General features: G+C 39.9%; 1 protein-coding gene across 1 annotated transcript in view; it reads left to right on the forward strand.

The window, feature by feature from the left end:
- Window positions 1-19,539, forward strand: part of STK39 (serine/threonine kinase 39) — a 314,459-nt gene that overhangs the window by 170,997 nt on the left and 123,923 nt on the right. Inside the window, exons 11-14 of the mRNA XM_058714960.1 lie at window positions 2,378-2,500; window positions 2,598-2,627; window positions 10,860-10,919; window positions 12,940-13,007. Coding sequence (XP_058570943.1) covers window positions 2,378-2,500; window positions 2,598-2,627; window positions 10,860-10,919; window positions 12,940-13,007 — 281 coding nt within the window. The remainder of the gene's footprint in view (window positions 1-2,377; window positions 2,501-2,597; window positions 2,628-10,859; window positions 10,920-12,939; window positions 13,008-19,539) is intronic.

The following is a 19,539-nucleotide window of genomic DNA, read 5'->3' on the forward strand; positions in this document are numbered from 1 at the left end:
CCAGGAAAGGCTCATTACAAATCTGTATTCTTATTCTTCCTACTCCTGTACCAGTATTTTATGCTACATAGATTTTATAATGCCTTTGTCTTAATTTCTACATTTGTTTGTTCAATATTTATGACTTAAAGGCCGATGCCACCATTTCTCTCAATGTCTGAGGCTATCATCTTAGACATTTTCTTTGTCTCTCTTCCGGCAAATAAAGCTAGGAGGGAGACAGCCTGGGTTCTAAAATAAAATAGAAGATGCCCATTTTATTGTCTGTGGTTGGATCCTGCCTGTAGAAACAAAACTGTTGACAGATCTTGTAAACAGAGAAGAAAAAGGGGCATAAACAAAGTTTTAAGGTGTAAAGCTGTACTATCTCTGCTGTTGGAGGGATTTCCTTAGCATAACCTCTTACGTGTTAGGTACTTGAAGAATTCCACTTTGTGAACTGTGCTTCATTATTGCAGTTTCAGTAAAGGTAGAGTTTTGTTCTATTTCTGATAAGTTTTCCTTGTTTTCTCACTTCTTAGTTAATAGTATGTTTTGTGATAGATGTGGCTTTACATTCTTTCTTTTAATGTAGTCATTAACAGATTTTCCTATACTATCATCATGATTAGTATTGCCAAGAAAATAATTTTACTGTACATGTCAATAGAAAATCATTTTCTCTTCCCCTACCCATTTCTTTGTAGTTTTAAAGAGCAGTCTGTTCTGAAAGTGTTGAAGTGAGTTTCAGCATTTTTTCCGTACGGTACTTTGCCAGCTTCTATAAAGCATTGTCATTAGAATAGGTCATTTCCAATGACTCAGAATATGCAAATGGAAAAAATATCTTATGTCAAACACAGAAGGTGTTGTTTCAAATTCGAATTCGTTTTTTTGGAGTGGAGAGAAGCTCCCCCCCCCCCCAATTAAGCATAACTGTTTTACTTATGAATAAGAACTTTTTACTTTTGAACTTTCCATCCTGGAGTTCAGATCTTCTAGACCAAGTGGTCAGGCTTGCTTTTACAGATTCCACAGGATAATTCCTTTAAGTCAGACCCAACCCCGAGCCTGTTTTGATTATGAATTGACATTGATCGAACGTGTGTAAATACTTACCTTACATTTAAGGTCTGTGGAATTTCCCTCAGGATTAATGAGGCTCCCATGATATAACCAACTAGTTTGTATTACGGAAATTAGTCTTTCTTCACATCATAAGTCTTTCAAAGTCTTCGCAGGATGTTTTTAGACAACTTCGGTTTCACGTTTACCATTCAGTGGCATAAGATTTGCATTTGAATGGGAATCTGAAGGCTTTTATTCTTGCCTTAATGTTGTCCCCCTAGCCTTGTGATCTTCTTCAATCTTCCATCACTTTCCGGGGCTGGGCCTTCATTTCCTCATCTGTAAATTGAGGGGGTTGGACTAGACCCTATCCAGGGTCCCTCTCCCCTTGAAGTTCCTCTGAATCAGTGGCTCACTCACTGGCTGTTATGTTCACATGTTCGCTGCTACATTGCTTTGTTCAGTTACATCTGAATCTGTTTTTTTAGCGCAAATTACTTTGGTCAGAGGCTCATCATTCTCAGTCATCCTGTCCTTTTAAAAGTTTTGCTTTTTCAACCACACAGGCATTTGAAGAAAATACCCCTGAATCACATCTACATCTCTAATCACAAGTTCAAATAAACTTGAAATCCTTGCAGAAGACTGTTATAACCTGTTTGGATGATCCGGCATGGCTGCTGATTATCTTGCCATGTTTCTAGCAATCCCCCAAGTCTCAAAAGTGTTACAAGGTGTGTTAAGAATAGTCTGATGCTGTTTCGTTTTGCTCAGGTAGGTTGAGCAGAATCTTGGGAAAACAAGTGTGATGTCAGGTTCTGACAAAGAGCAAGGTGGCAACAAAAGGGTATTTGCTTTTTTTGACGGAGGCTTTAGATTGCTGATCAGTCCTAGACTGAGGTGTTTCATTAGGCTGCCTGACTCCCTCGCCTTCCCTCTGTCAGCAGTCTGTTGCTTGCTTGCGTTTCCTTAGGCAGTCTTGAAGCCGATCACATGGCCTTTAGTGTGTAGTAATTAACGAAGTATTAAATGAAGCAAAAGGGAAAGATGGATTTGATCCCTGTGGCTGACGCACGTGGTGTTCTTCCAAAATATTTTGCTCTTGGTGTATAGTAATGCGTTTGGAGAACACAGTATCTTTGGAAAGAGGATGAGTGTGGGAGTCTGCAGGCTATGTAGTCTTTTTGGGGTATTAACTGCTCTGCCTGAATTCGTAACCACTCAAGGTATTTCCAGCGTAGGTGTGTGCTGTGCGACCCAACTGGCAGCACCAGCGAGCACTGTTCACGTTCTGCTAGTGAAAAATCTGGGCGGGTGTGTTTTGATTCAGGTGAGAAGAGTTCCTGGGTCAAGCGGTCACCTTCATAAAACCGAGGACGGTGACTGGGAGTGGAGTGACGACGAGATGGACGAGAAAAGTGAAGAAGGGAAGGCCGCTTTTTCTCAAGAAAAGGTAAGTGATGTTGACGATGGTGAGCTAGCCTGTGCACAATTTATGTTTGTGGCATTTTGTGTGTGCACGTATTAATGGATATGCAATTGTTTTACAGTCCCGAAGAGTAAAAGAAGAAAATCCAGAGGTGAGTGGTGGTGATTTATTTTAACATTTTTTTGCCACCTCACCATCCCCCCCTCCCACGAGCCGTCCTCCCCCTTGCAGTATCAGAGTATGATCCATTTGGGGAGGAGACATCAAAATTTCGTCCTCACGGAGTAACAGAAAAGAAAAGGCATGTAGACTTTGCAGGTCCTGATACTGTCTGAGTTACTTTTGGTCTTTGTAACTTGGGGCCGATTGTTTTACTCTCTGAGCCTCAGTTTCTTCCTCTGTTAGATGGTAATGACCAGTCACACTACTTTTAAGTTGCTGTGAGCATTTGATAAAATCATGCACACGAAGCACCCACTGAGTGCTCAGCTTGGTTGATCTCAACTCTTGATATTACTGCCATGTAGAAAACATAATACGCATTCAGGCAAAGTCTCTTCTAGATTTTTGGTTTATAGTAAAGCAGATAATTAAAATGGTGGGAGGCTCTAGGTTGAGTGTGCTTTACAATCTAGTGGGTAACTTAGTAGGCAGGAAACACTCTGATCAGCTTCCCTTTGAGAACTGGTCACCTTTTGATTAACTTTACTTCTTCCATCTGGTTAATTATCCTAATGCTAATGTCTAATGATGACTGTAGTTCAGAAGACTTGCTAATTCTCCTAGAGAAAATTCGAGCATATTTAAATAGCTCCAAATATTTTACAGACCTAGTAATTAATGTGTGCCTTGATAAATTCTCATTAAGGAAACCGAAGACTTCAGGATACAGATGATATCCATCCCAACTTTTTCTTTTGTTTTAATTAGCAGACGCTTCCTTTTGATGAAGTGAAGTAAATCTTAGATTCCACTACAAGGGGCCAGCTGGACTTTCTGAGAAGAGTACATCCGAGCTACAATCTATTGTTTCCCTGTCATTCTCCCTTCCCTCTGGTCTCTCCATTCTTCATGCCACACTGATAGGCCTTGCCTAGGGATTTCTCAGTCTGCCTACCTCCCACTGTTAACTGTCCTTCAGTTCCTGTTTCTTCCTGTGTTGATCATAGGAATTCATCTTGTCATTTTGTATATAAAAGATAAGGTTTGTCAAGGAAGTTATCTCCCTCTGTTACAAATGATGGTGAGGACTTCCACAATAGGACCCATTGGCCGCACACATGTGCTTGTTTCTAGAACCATCTTAACCAGGTATCATGCACTCTGCCCTCTTCTGCCCACTTTGCTATTTTACCTACAGTGAAGTGCAGAGTCAGGGTTTTTCATCTCTTTCCTGGAGTGTCTCTAACTAAAAGTGTCAGTCCTGCTTAGAAATAGAACAAAATAACGTGATTTCGGGTAGCATCATGATTCAGAAAGCATTCATTTTGGTTCACCACAGGACGTCTTTATTGGCATGTTTTCACTGAGTCCTGCCTTAACCTGGTACAGACTGAGGGTTGTGGGTCCTTCCTCTTGAGGATTTGTGAAATTTATTGTGACAGTATCCTCCTATGTGCTTGTTGAAGTTGCTTTGATAACTGATCTGTTATGTGGATACTAGTATCTTTTTGGCAAGAATGTTTTCTGCATAGACAGGAAAGAGACTAATGTATAGCATGCTGTCAGTCATCACTGTCGACCTTGGGTGGGATTTAAAAGTGTTAGACACTTCACCGTGTCTAGACTAATTTGATTTCCCAGTGATATACGTCTGTTCCATATGAGTTTATAATTGAGGAAACATGAAACCTTACTTTTGTGAAAGGTTCATGTCTTTGAATGTGAACACTTTCACCAAATTTTAGGAATAATCAGCCCTACCTGCTATTGCACGGCTTCTCAGGCCATTTGTTTTGTTTTGTTACCTTTTTTGTTTTTCACATTTCAGTAGCTGGTATTTCAGTATCCTGAACTGTGTTAAGGGCAGATACAGTGATGGTTGCTGTGTCCTTTCAGCTTTTTAGTTAAAGTAGCCCCCTGTCTTGCCAACCACCCAAATTCACTTTTTGTGTAAGTGAAGCAAAACGTTATTTATCTATTACAAAGGGAATTAGAACTGTTGGATATGTAAATAGGCGACAAATGTATGCACACATGCACATATATATACCTACTGTGCACACTGTTTTAGGAGGTGTTGGGGATACAACAGTAAAAAAAAAAAAAAAAAACCATGAAATCCCTGTCCTTGTGGCACTTACATTTTTTAAATTTTATTTTATTTATTTATTTTGAGACAGAGAGCGAGGGTGAGCAGGGGAGGGGCAGAGAGAGAGGGAGAGAGAGAGAATCCCAAGCAGGCTCCGCGCTGTCAGCACAGAGCCTGACGCAGGGCTTGAGCTCACAGTGTGATCATGACCTGAGCTGAAATCAGGAGTCAGATGCTTACTGGACTGAGCCACCCAGGTGCCCCATTGTGACACTTATATTTTGATGGGAGCAAGTAAAAAACAAGCGACAGACTTTATAAATCAGTACATTATGTGGTTTGTTACAGTGGAGTAGGGGCAATGGGGAAAAAATAGAACGGTGTGGAAAGTACAGGGAGTGTGTTAAGGGACTGTGATTTTTAAATGGGTTGGTCAGGGTAGGCTTTATTGAAAGGGACACAAAGACTTGTAAAATGTGTGGAAGAACTAAACAAAAAATCCTGAAGAGCCACTTTTATTTTGCTACCTCTCCTGCCCCTGTGACTGTTCCTTCTTTCCATAGAGGTTTTCAGTTTACAGTATTTTCATCCAGACTTTTTTCTTCTCATTTACATACAAATATGTAAATAAAGAAACCTATATCATATTAAAAGTGTGAATGGGATTATAAAAACCATAAATTTATTTTTTTATTGAAGTATAGTTGACGCAGTGTTCTGTTCATTTCAGGTTTGCAACACGGTGATTCCACAAAAATGTCTTTCTGGTTTTTGCAACTTGCCTTAAATCTTGCAAAATCTTTCCACGTTAGTTGTTGTAGATCTGCCTCTATTTTAAGTGCCGAATAGTATTACCTTGGATGGATTGAAGTGGTTTATTTAACCACTAACTTTGTGAACATTTAGGTGACTATTATAAACTGCATTCCATTAACATTTTGTGTACGCATTTTAAGGAGCACATGTGCAGGTTAAGCATTTTAAAGAATTTAAAGAATCGTGGGTTTTCGTTTGACAAAATCTGGTTTTGGATTTTTCAATAGCTGCTATCAAAAGCTAAACCACTTTAAATATCTTACATTTTTATTTGTCAATTATATCTCCGTAAAGCTGAGACTAAAAAAAAGTACCAATTTATATAGCCTCTGACAGTGTACCTTATACCTTTAAACATCTTTGAGGGTGAAAATGCTTATCTGTGCCAAGTGGCACGTTTAAATGCCAGTGTTTACATTTTGATAAGCTTTTCGAGAATGCTCATCATTTAAATCACAGTTTATTTCCTTGGCTGACTGGAAGCTACTGGAAGACTGGGCTAGTATTTTATTCATATTTATGTTCCCTTTGCATCTAGTAGATGCTCTCTCCATGTTTGTTGGTGACATGAATACCCACACACTGAAGTAAACATTAAACAGGTGCCTGAAGAAGCATATCGTATTTATGAGTAGGTCAGAAGTGAGCAGAAAAATCCAAAGATGCCATTTCATTGAGCTGAAGTTCAGAGAAGGTAGCCTTACTTAGTAGTTACATTCAGACAGAGGAAGATAGTCCAATAAAAGAGGGGGTGCTGTAGAAATGCTTAATTTGTAAAGGGCTATTTGGCTTCCCTAGGAAGGTCTAAGGCAGAATATCCAGGTATTACAGGGTTTGTTGGAGAAGATTAAGAAGGCCAGGGTGGGGTGTTTGTCAGGGGGGCCTTGGGAAGATGTGCTTGGTATTGGGCCGTACCAGGAGATCCTCCTAAATCCGAAAGAAAATTTCCAGTGTAACCTGTAAAGTTCTAGAGTTGAACCACTCATCTTGAGGTTCATAGCCCAACCCATTTAAAAGCTGGTCCTCCTATGTTCCTAACTGGACATTTTAGAAGTAGCCTTGCAAGGTATTAGTTATGACCTGCCAGTAATTCATAGTTTTTTATAAGTAGGTAATTCATGCTCATTTTATTTATTTATTGTATTCCACTTGGATGTGGAAGCCAGTGGTAGAACTTCATGTTAATAATGCAACAATAATATTAATAATGAAGTTAATGGAGCAAATACTTAATCTGTGCCTGATTTTTTACATGAAGCAGTGCTAAGTACTGTACCATTGTGGGAATTACACAAAAAACAAGGCAGAGAGCCCTGCTCTCTAGAAACTTCTCATCGCTTTGGAGGTAGGGGTCGGGAGTAGTATTTGCAAGACTGGCTTCCTCATGTGGGGGTTTCCTATTTGCCATCCTAGCTTTTGTAAAACCTTTCATTTATTATCTCATTATTGATCTTTTTTGACCAGTGATTTGGGAATCTGTTTTTGTCAGACTCTGAAAATAATCGATACATGTTTTATAATCTTTTAAAATCAATTTTGCCTTATATCCTCATTTTCTACATAAAAGTAAAAATGCCTTTATCTTTCTTTACATTCACACTTCATTTGCATTTCCTTTAACCAAGGGAGACATTTGGCTAAGTCTTCTACTAAAGAAGCATTCTTTTTAGCACAGCCCCTCTGTTAGGTGGCATGAAAACATATGGTTTGTAACCCTAGATTCACATCAGAAAAGCTGAAAGCTTTAAAAATGAAGATGCCCAGAACTAGCCCTCAAATTATGATTTGGTAGTTGGGGCTGAGGTCCAGGCAAGTCTGGTTTTCAGAAAGCTGCTCATGTGATTGATACATGGCTAGGATCAAAAACCACTGGCTAGGAAAACCACACCAACTGCTCTGAATCCCAAAGTCCACACTGAAATCCGAGAAGATTGTGTGCTCAAAATTTCTGAAGATTTGCTTCAAATATCTGTCTATCAGAAATGTCAAGAAGAAAAGAGAGAGGGGGAGAAGAGAAAAAACTATGAAAGATGATTCAGAGACCCCTTGGAGAAGTTGTCCTTATTTAATCAGGTGTAATGAAGGCAGGTGGAAGGTTTGTTGACTCAGGCCCTCTAGCCCATAAGAGATATATTGAAGAATTCTGTTACAGAATCGAGGCTAGGTTAGTTGTGAAAATGTTGTTTCCTATGATATTTTGTTCTGAGGAGAAAAGAAATTTGGTGAGGGTTTAGGTTGAGTTAATTTTATAGTGATTAGTCACAGTGCAGAAGCTAAATTTATTGCTTGTGTTTACTCATTGCTGTTACCTGATTGCTAAAACTGCCTTTAGCTTTTTAAATGTATTTCTGATGACATTGTGTTTTCCAAATGCCTGTCAGCTCTGATACGTGTTTGTTTTATATCCATTTGTAGATGGAGGCAAAGATTTGCTTTCTCCCTCCAGATTTATTATACTTAGCCTTGTCATCACAGATGGCTTTAACTTGATACCTTTATGCCACCATTTTCCAAAAGATGTTCTTATTTTAAATGACTGGCTTTCTGACTTTTTTGTGATAAAAGCTAGATTTGTGATCAGAAATCTTTCTGTATTTCTGAAAATAACCTTCTATTTTGTAATAATTTTAGATTGCAAGAAAAAGTGCAAAGATGATACAATGTTCCCATACACTCTTCACCCAGGATCTCCCACTGTTAAATTCTTATGTGACCCTGGTACTTTTGTCACAACTAAGAAGCGAAAGTGTTACATTATTATCAACTAACCTCAGACTGTATTCATATTTCACTAGTTTGTGTACTAAAATCCTTTTTTTGTCTCAGGATCCAATCCAGGATAGCACACTGCATTTAGCCACAGTATTTTTAAAAATAGAAAATGAGAAGATTAAGCAGAGCTCTATGGAAAATTAGCAGACATTGTCCCTTTCTTTTCCCTATTCTGGGATCTTTGCCTCTCTTTTACCCAGTTTCAGAGGCCTGTTTCCAGGGTGGTGTCCACCATTAATCTGTTCTTTTCCTCTTCCCTTCCTATCAAAACACCCATTTTCTCAAATGCAGTTCTTTTGATTTTCAATGTTTATTTATTTATTTTGAGAGAGAGCTTGAGCAGGGGAGGGACAGAGGAGGAGAGGGAGAGGGAGAGAATCCCAAGCAGGCTCCATGCTGTCAGTGCAGAGCCCGGCATGGGGCTCAAGATCATGACCTGAGCCGAAATCAAGTCAGGTGCTTAACCAACCAAGCCACCCAGGCTTCCCTTGAATGCATTTCTTATAGCAAAAAAAAAAAAAGCCAAAAAAAAAAATTCCAGCAAGCAAATTTATATTATACTGTGATGAATAACACCTGCTTAATATGTTGGCTTTCTTGTAAGCTTTTATAATTAAAAATGTATGCCCATTGGGGCGCCTGGGTGGCTCAGTTGGTTGAGCATCCAACTCTTGATTTCAGCTCAGGTCAGGATCCCAGGTTGTGGGATTGAGTGCCACGTCAGGCTCCGCTCTGAGCAGGGAGCCTGCTTAAGATTCTCTGTCTCTCTCTCCCTCTTTCCCTCTCCTCGGCTAGCACACTCTCTCAAAAAGAAACAAGAAAAAAAAAACAAAAAGAAAAAAATTTGCCCCAGAGGGCATAAATAAGCTGAACTGATAGAATTAGGTCCATAATGGTGAAATTTGGAGGATTCTAGTTGGTTGTGAAAGAAGGTGTTTTGTACAGGGAACTTCCCTCTCCATCCCTCTTGTGCATCTCTTCATATTTTCCTGAGGAATCACCCAGATTGCTTGTGCACCAGTGAGAGTCAGAGGCTGGTCCCTTCATTAGATGCAGGATTACACCTACAGAGTGAGGTTGCACAGGGTGCTTGGGGATCCAGTCCCCAGTGCAGGTAACTAGCTCTCCTTCCTGATGATGGCCCAGGAATAAGGGAGCAGGGCAGGAGATGGGACCTCCCACGGAGGAAGACAAGTTTTCATGTCTAGTAAATGCCATTAAGGTTTTTTCAGTTTACAGTGGTCCTTGGACTAGAGGTGGGATATTCTGTAAGTGCTGATGTGGCTTTTGGTTGTATCTCAAACCTTAAGTGAGACGATGGGATCAGTCAGCCTGAAAGATTCTTCACAAAAGATCATTTGGTGTAGGCCCAGGTCCTCTGGCTGGTTAAGGAATACAGGTTGGTTGTTCTTCTTACACTGTCATATTCCCCCAACATTTTATGAAAATTTTCAAAAATACAGCAACATTAGAAGCATTTTACAGCAAACATCTATGTACCTACATTTAGATCCTGCCATTACTATACTTGGTTTATCATGTGCACATCTATTCATTCATCAGTGTGTCTTCATTTTCTGATGCATCTCAAAGTAAACTGCAGACATTAGTACACTTCCGCCTATGACTTCATCACTAATATTGTGATGAAGCACAACAATTTTGAGGAAGCACAGAGAGTAACAATTTCATGTCTTAAACTTTAGAAAACTTGCTGCAAAAAATTTCTGATGACTTCTGATTGTTTTAGAATTGATAGTAAGCTTAGAAAATAATATGTTTTTTGTTTTTTGTTTTTTTTCATTTTCATTGCTGTTCCTCTTCTAGTTTTATTTTCTGGTCTTTCAAGTTTTGTTCAAGGGCAGAGTTCACAGAAAGTAGGGCTCAGAAATACTTTTGGTATCACATTAGGGTTGGATTTCCAACCTTGAGGATAAAACATAACCTGTCGTTCTGACTTTTCCTTTGGGGAAATGTGTTTTAAAAGTCCAATTACTTATGTATTTTTCTTAATCCAGTGAATAAATCATTCATTAGTCAAAGTAATGATTAAAGGTTAAATGATGATTAAAGGTCACTATCCTAATATCCTTTCATTGGGGAACTTTAACGTTGGACTATGTCATATAGATACAAGACTTATGGAAATTGTGTGACAAGAAAAAAATGATCCTAGAGCATCTTTCTGTTACCAAATTTATCAAATTTAAAATATCCAGTAGTCCATGCCTTTTCACTTTAGCTCAGTGGCTCTCTGAAAACATCAGGAGGATCACCCATGGGTGACAATGGGTATTGTTAAAAATACCCATTCTCTCCCGTCTCCCTGAAATTCTGAATCCTAGGCTAGGTGGACCCAGGAATCTTTATCATGCGTCCTAGGTGATTCCAATATACATCATCAAAGGACAACACTTGGGGAAAAACTGCTTTAAAATTACTTATGTAAAATTGTCTCTGACAAGTGGGACTTAATGTAACCACACTGACCTTAATGTCTCATTTTGGTTTCCTTAAGTGCTGTAACAGTGGCTCTCTTAACAGATGGTGAATGCCAGCAGTATACCCGAGCAAATACGGTCCCTTTCTGTGCAGGATCCTCAGGTATGTTTCTCCACCAGTCCTTTATGTTTGAGGTGATTTGTAGACCTATTTTTAGAAAAACCAACATTTTAGGAAGATAGACAGTTTCGGGGTAATCCATCAGAACTGGAGGCTTGTAAACTCTCTCTTTTTTTAATAGGTATGGAGAAGAGAGTACTGTTACTATTGACCATGATTTTCAGGACCCCCAACCTTTAAATGATAGGTTCAAGAGCAAGGATTGATTACCAGACTGCTTCTGAAATTGTTGGTACTGTGTGAAATAAGATAAGGAAAGAAAATGACTCCCCATTCGGTTAGACTCTAGCTATAAAACAGTATAATTAATTGATACTTTTTTTTGGCTTCTGGTTGGATTTCTATAACCTGTTTTCATAATTCTTTTATCATTGAATTTTATGGGCCAATTTATCTCTACAACTTGCCTTGTAAAAATGGAAGTCCACTGACTGTGAAATGCATTTATACTAAAAGTTACATGATGGAAAACATGCGCCGTGAGTCGTGTTGGGTGCTGATGAAGGGTGCTGAGCAGTGCAGGGGTGGGAACATGGGCATAGAAGCAGAGTGCAGACCCCCAGTCTGGTTTCACTGTATAATTAGTAAGCAAGCCCTTTTGCTTTCAAAGTCATTATACTATCAAGCATCATCAGCCTTAGGATCACAACTTTGTCCCCCAAATCTGCACATCCGTTGATAAATTCATTTTTATCCTACCTGATGTGTGTTTTATGAAAACAGCTGTATACTGAGGAGAGAATAATGGAATTTCATGGTTGCAGGAAGCCTGTTTTGAAGTCAGACAGCTAGTCCTTTGCCCTTATTTTATAGCCAAGGAAGCATAGGCTTGCAGAAGTTGGCTCACGTGAGGTCATATAACTGGTTAGAGGCAGAGACACGATTCAGTTTAGGTCTTTTTACTCCATATCAGGCAACTCAGTAAAACACCTTGAGATAAACTTCAGGGACTGATTGAATGATAAAAGGCAAGTGAGGAATAGTAATTTGTCAGGAAGTGAATAGAATAAGGGAAACAGGAAAGGGGATTAGGATAACTGATATTATGTAACACGTAGTTGATCAGTTGTTTTCATATATTTGTTCTTCCAGCAAACTTTTGAGACAGGTATTATCCCCATTTTGTAAGTGGGAAAATAGGTTCAGGGAAATGACTTGCTCATGATTGCGTGTCTGGTCAGTGGCAGAGGCAAATCTTGATCCAAAATCTCTATTTTTCTACTCCCAACAAGAAGGTCTGCTCATTTCTTTCTTTTTTTTTTTTTTTAAACGTTTATTTATTTTTGAGACAGAGGCAGAGCATGAATGGGGGAGGGTCAGAGAGAGGGAGCCACAGAATCGGAAACAGGCTCCAGGCTCCGAGCTATCAGCACAGAGCCCGACGCGGGGCTCGAACCCACAGACCGTGAGATCATGACCTGAGCCGAAGTCGGCCACCCAACCGACTGAGCCACCCAGGCGCCCCAAGGTCTGCTCATTTCTAAGGATTTGTAGGAGTCAGGAGGAGCTATGGAGTAGAGGCATTTGTGGTTGATGATTTATATTTATGGAAATCAGTTCTAGGTGAGAAACGCAGGGAAGATAAACAGTGACCTAATCTACTGGATTCCACTTGCCTTTGCATCCTGAGGTTTAAGGTGCCCAACCTTTGTGTTGGGACTAAATCCCAATGGATGTAGTCAGTCAGTGGCTCAGGTTGCAAGATGCTCCTTTAAGATGGCTGACCCTTCTTCCTTGGACTTGCTGCAGCTTATACCAATTGTTCATAGGACCCATGCTACCATTGAGGTTTTCTGTTTGAAAACAGATCTGTTTGGATCTCCCGTTATGTTGGCAATTAAGCATCATTCCAACCTTCATATAGGGGTATTATTGTGGCCAAATGGGACCTGCCCTCTGTAAAGACCTAGTTTTGAAATTTCCAGAAAGGGTCATGTGAATCAAGGGGTATTACGATTGTTTTTCCAAGTTGATAACAGTGTTTGCGGTTTTGTCTTTAAAGGGGCTACCCAATGCTAGTGAAGACTACAGAGAAGCTTCTTGTGCTGTGAACCTCGTTTTAAGATTAAGGTAAATAATATGTTTATTTTGTATTGCTCTTCCTATAGTATAATATTCTTATCTCCTTCATTAACTTTTCATAATATTAACATAAAATAAAATTAACTTACTTGATTTCTGCAAACAGCTAGTGTATGCTGTATTCCCAGGACTAATGGGTCTTTTTCTAATTGCTTACTAAAGAAGAGAAAGAAAGCACCATATGAGTGTGTCTGCAGGCTCAGTGTACCCTTCATTAAGTTGTTTTTTTTTTCCCCCCTTGCCTTTTCTTTCTTGGGCTTTTTTTCCTTTTAAAAATTTTTTTACAATGTAAGATCACAGTAAGAGATTTTTAATGAGTTTCTTTCACACTTCAGCAGTCAGTCTCTGACAGAAATAAACCGTGCTTGTACTACAAGTTGCCTGTTCAGAACATTTTTCAGTGGCAGGTTTGATCAGCTACTGTGGAGAAATGACAGATGTATTTTGAAAGAACCCTCCGTCTTCTAGGAAATGGATACAAGTATGGTGCCTGACAGTGTAGACTTTGTATCTAGTGAATGAAAAGTTCTTTCTGCGTCATGGATTTTTAAATATTGAGGTACATCATAAGGTGTATATTCTTCATTAAGAATGTGTCTTAAAACATATTTGCTTCCACTTAATTATAATAAACAGCTTAATTTACCAAGTCAGTGAGATTATGGTCACATTTTTGAAGGTGTTTTAAAATAAGTTACACATAGGTTCTCCCTTGACAATTAAACAAATAAAGCACATGGCTGATGGACCATTTTCAGAGCTGTGGCTATAAAAAGCCGATTTGTTTTCAAGGTTAGTTTCCAGCCCTCTGAGTTATCTTAGACTGTCAGGGTAGATAATCATCACCATAATCACCCCGTGCTTGTGCTGGTCATTTACAATCTGTGGTGTGTTTTCACACACTTAACCAGGGGGACTGCACACTAAGGCTTGGTGTGATTTAATTCAGAGATGATTTCTGGTCAAGAAGTGAAGCTATTACAAGACTATTTTCCTTCTATTTGAAAGTGTCCTTGATCATGGTTCACAATTAAAATATATTTATTGCTCTCCAAAAAATGAGATAGCCCATTCCTTTTTTATTTGACTTTGGAACCAGGTACTGCTTTCATCTATTTTTCACTTGTTCGTTTATTTTTATTCATTCCACCGATACTTCCGGTACAACCACTGTGCCAGGCTCCTTGTTGATTCCTGAGATACGGTCGTGAGTGAGACTGTGGAGGTTACCATCCAGCCCACTTGAGTGTGCGGTGTTGGGGGTGACCTTCAGAGTGCGGTGGTCCAGTCTCCTACTTTACGTACGCAGGAACGTTCTCTTTAGTGGTACACTAGATATTTAGTTAGCTTCTGTGCATACTTTGACTCTTTTTCCATGGACCACTCCTACGATGCTAAAATGCTTTGTTATGGTTCAATCTTCTTCCCTGAGATTCAGCTGATCTTCCTATTCTGGGCTCCCGTGGGCTCAAATTCTGGCCCTTAGAGCAGGTATCAGGTTCTCTGGATAAAAGTCTCCTGGAGAGTGTTTTAAAATGCATACATGGGGCGCCTGGGTGGCGCAGTCGGTTAAGCGTCCGGCTTCAGCCAGGTCACGATCTCGCGGTCCGTGAGTTCGAGCCCCGCGTCAGGCTCTGGGCTGATGGCTCGGAGCCTGGAGCCTGTTTCCGATTCTGTGTCTCCCTCTCTCTCTGCCCCTCCCCCGTTCATGCTCTGTCTCTCTCTGTCCCAAAAATAAAAATTAAAAAAAAAAAAAAAAAAAAAAAAAAAAAAAATAAAATGCATACATATTCCTAAGCCTTACCTCCAGGTACAGTTTTGCTCTGGGTACTAGAACGATATAGAACAAGTGCATTCCCTTGTTTTTTTGAGAGCCATTTGTGTTTTTACAAGGCTTGTTCCTTTTTCCTAGGCAAAACAGTCCAAGTAACCTTGCTTCTCATAATATAGTTTTATATCCTCCTTACAATTCTGGCTGTTCACCTTTATTAACATTTAGCCTGTATCTGCTTTTTTTACCTTTTTCCTCATGGCTCTGGGTGGTTTTTTCCCCGAGTTTGTGGGTTAGATCCCAATCCTTCATGATCTTAATGAAGAAAGGGTGCTACATTCAAATAAGCTGAGAAACAATGCTTAGTGTCCATCTGTCTATGTACATATTTCTCCTAAATCAGCCTACATTTTCATTGCTTTTTGAAATAGCTGTGCACTTTGGTGACAGATATAGCATGACCTAACAGCCAAACAAAAGCTCTGATTTTGTGTTTCCCTCTTGGAAGGCTGTCAAGCCTAATTGGAACTGCAACTTGTGTTTTCAAATTCATTTTGTATGTCTTAACATTTGTCACTATAATCATGAACCTGTTGGTTTTGACCCATTGCTTGCCTCCCCTCCGCCATACATTTCACTCATGCTTGTCAGTGTGTCATATTAGTTATAATGTTTGGATACATGTCATTTGCCAATCGGATAAACCTGTTTTTACAGCTTTATCCATGACATTGATTTTACATGTTCAACAGTTCGAATAGAACAGTCTTCTGGCATCTGTTAGAAACCACTCATTTTCTACATGGCTTTCAATAATTGACTAGTATTTTTTGGTATAGGTGCTCAACCAGAAACAAATCGTATTGACCTTACTGCTTTTTAGTGGACATTCAGCTGTCTGCTCAGAGGGATATCATAAAAGGATTCGTTTAAAAATGTCACTGAAATTAAGACCTATCAATGATATTTTTCTGAATCTAATCACCTAGAAATACTTCCAAAAAATAGAAATGAATTGTGTTTTATTATTTTAGAAATGAATTTTAGTATGACTTTTGTTGAATATATGTTCATGTCTAGTGGTATACATTATTTTTCTAAATGTGTTCAAAGTATTTGTTTATACCAGTTTTTTTCATATTTGAGAACTCATGAATCTCTCAAAATATACAGTTGGTCTCCTCTCAGGGCAGTCCCTGTACTTTGAGAAATAACCTTTTAAAGTTAAAAGTTAAATACTATTAAGTTTCTGTGGTCACCCTGTGCTGCCATAAACGTAAGCAGCAAATATACTCATTCATTCTGTAAGTATTTCTTGAGCACCTGCTCTGCACATGGCCCTGTTTGAGTTGCTGTGATACAATGGGGGAACGAAACAAAAGACAAATTTCTTGCCCCCTAGGAACTTACATTCTACAGGCAGGGAGGAAGTGTTCAAATACTCATATTACTTACACGATGTCAAGTTCTCTGAAGGGTAATCTCCATCAGGAGTATAGAAGGTATGGGGGTGCTGTCCCATAGTAAGGAAGGCATACAAGTTTTCTACTACTGTGTAGCAGGTTACCACAAATTTAGTGACTTAAAACAGCACCCATTTGTTATCTCAGTTTCGGTACGTCAGAAGTCTGGCACAGCTCAGACGGGCTTTCTGGTGTGTCTCACAAGGTGGCAGTTAAGTTGTTCTCAGCTGGAGCTCGAGGTCGTCTTCCAACTAATTTGGGTGTTGGCAGAATTCAGTTCCTGACAGTCATGGACTGAGGTCCTTGGCCTCTGTACAGGCTCCCCATTCCACACACAGTTTACAGTACGACTTTGCCTTTTTCAAAGGCAAAATGAAACCATCTCTCCTCCCCTTCAAGAGCTCAGTCCCTTTGTGAGAGGTTTTTCACCTGATTAAGCCCGTCCCATCTAAGTTAATGCCCCTTTAGATGAAGTCAGAATCAACTGCTTTGGAGCTACATCTGCAAATCCCTTTACCTTTGCTCTATCACATAACTTAATCATGGGAGTGACAGCCCATCATATTTAAAGGGCTTGGTCATATTCATTGAAGAGGATTATGTAGGGCATGTATACCAGGGGACAGCGATATTAGAAAGTGTCATAGAACTCTGCCTACCACAGAAGGGCTCTCTAAAGTAGTGAAGATACACCTGACAGATGTAAAGAATCAAGCCATGAGATTGTTTGCAGGAAGAGAGTTCCAGGCAGAGCAAACAGTGATTGCTAAGATTCTGAGCAGGAAGCATGTTATAAAGAAATTATAAAAAAAGCCAGGGAAACAGTGTGGCCAGAGGGGTAGGGGAGCAGGCCAGATGATGATTCAGGGGCTGAATCATGTAGGGCCACGTAGCCTGTGGTGAAGACTTTGGACTTTACTGTTATTGGGTGGGAAATCATTGGAGATTTGTGAGCATATCTGAGTTATATTTTATTTTATTTTTATTTTGTTTCTAATGTTGGTTTATTTTTGAGAGAGAAAGAGTAGGGGAGGGGCAGAGAGAGAGGGAGATAGAGGATCTGAAGCAGGCTCTGCTGTCAGTGGAGAGCCCGATGTGGCATTCAAACTCATGAACTGTGAGATCACGATCTGAGCTGAAGTTGGACACTTAACCAACAGAGCCACGCAGGTGCCCCTGAGTTACATTTTAAAGCAAGCACTGTGATTGAATTATGGAGAATAGACCATTCAGAGACTATTTTTAGGGTGGAAATGGAGAGCCCATTGATAGGCCATGTCAACGATATAAAGAGTGATGATGTGACCTGGGCCAGGGTGAGGAGTAATGGAGGCGGAAAGTAATTATTGAATTCTGGAGAGAGAGGAGAGAATGCAAAGATTACTCAAAGTTTGGGCCTGAAAATATGGATAAATGGAGGGAAAGAGAGTTGGAGTTGCAGGTTTGAGTGGAATCAAGAATTCAGTTCTGGAAGTAGTGAGTTTGAGTTGTCTAGTGGACATCTTTATGTGATGTCAAATAGGCATTTGAGTGCATGAGTCTAGATTTCAGTGGAGATCTAGTTCTGGGCTAGAGATAATAATTAATTTGAGAATATTGGCACATACAGTATTTAAAGCTGTGAAATTGGATGAGATCACCTAGGGAGTGGATAAAGATAGAGAAGTCATCTGGTGTGCCCTCAAGTGGTACTTGGGTAAGGAGCAGTCAGCAGATTGGTAAGGACAGGCTGGTGCAGTGGAGGAGAGAATGGTGGTCCTGTAAACCAAACAGAGGAAATGGCTCAGGAAAGAATGGGTGAAAAACTACATCAGTTGCTATTATTAGATCAAGTACAATGGGAACTAAGAATTTGCATATCTGGCAAAATGGAGCACATTCTTGACCTTGGCAAGTGTTGTTTCGGTGGAATGTTGGGGATTAAAGCCTGACTTAACAGGATTCGGGACAGAGTGCCAAGAGAGAACACCAGATAGCAAGAAGAGGTTCCTTGTTAATACAGACAGCTCTTAACAGAAACTTACTATACAGGGGAGCAGAGAAATGGGGTATCCCAGTGAAAATATGGAGGTGAACAGAGTTTTTTTCTTTCTTTCTTTCTTTTTTTTTTTTTTACTGTTTATTTTTGAGACAGAGACAGAATGACAACAGAGGAGGGACAGAGAGAGAGGAAGACACAGAATCTGAAGCAGGCTCCAGTCTCTGAGCTGTCAGCACAGAGCCTGACGCAGGACTTAAACCCACAAGCTGTGAGATCATGACCTGAGCCAAAGTTGGATGCTTAACCGACTGAGCCACCTGGGTGCCCCCGGGAGTTGTTTTTAAAAAAGCATTATTTATAAGTTAATGGGAATGATCCAGTTGAGAAGGAAACATGAAATAAGATAGAGGACATTGTAAGACTGGTGTCCTCAGATGGGTGGGAAGGGATGATACCTAAACATCCACATAGATATCAGCCTTAGTTAGAAGTATGGAGAGGTCACTTGTTGGACAGCACATCCATCACGGCAGAAGGGTGAGCAGACGTGCAAGGAGTTTGGTGGGGTTGGGTACAGGAAGGTGGAAGTCTTCTGTTGTTTATATTGTCTCATTAAAATGAGTGTGATCAGTTGAGAGTGAGGAAGGAAAAAATATTGGGTTTGAGAGATGAAGGAAATCGTGTAGGAGAGCTGGAGAGTAAATTTACCAGGGAAATGTGGTAAGATGAGCAGGCTGCACCAGCAATCACTTGAAGTTAGTGATTAGTGATTGTGACACTAATTGTGACAATTAGTGATTGTGACTTTCAAGTGGAGCTGGTAGCTTGATCCCTGAGATGAACTTAATCTTGATGTCCCAGAATATAAATCTGTGTGCATGTGTGTGTGGTTACGATTGACATTTAACAACAACATTTAAAAACCTTCATCGTGGGGTGCCTGGGTGGCACAGTTGGTTAAGCATCCGACTTTGGCTCAGGTCATGATCTCACAGTCCGTGAGTTGGAGCCCCACGTCGGGCTCTGTGCTGACAGCTCAGAGCCTGGAGCCTGTTTCAGATTCTGTGTCTCCCTCTCTTCTCTGCCCCTCCCCTATTCATGCTCTGTCTCTCTCTGTCTCAAAAATAAATAAACGTTAAAAAAATTTTTTTAAAATAAAAAAATAAAAATAAAAATAAAAAAAATAAAAACATTCGTTGAGGAGTCTGTTCGAGACTCACTGTTAAATCATAAACAAATGTGGGTCATGGAGTCACCCTCAGTGATCTCCTGTGCACAAAGTGGCAGTCACCTGCCCTCTCTAGT

This window comes from Neofelis nebulosa, chromosome 2 (genome assembly GCF_028018385.1).
Source record: "Neofelis nebulosa isolate mNeoNeb1 chromosome 2, mNeoNeb1.pri, whole genome shotgun sequence".
Taxonomy (NCBI): Eukaryota; Metazoa; Chordata; class Mammalia; order Carnivora; family Felidae; genus Neofelis; species Neofelis nebulosa.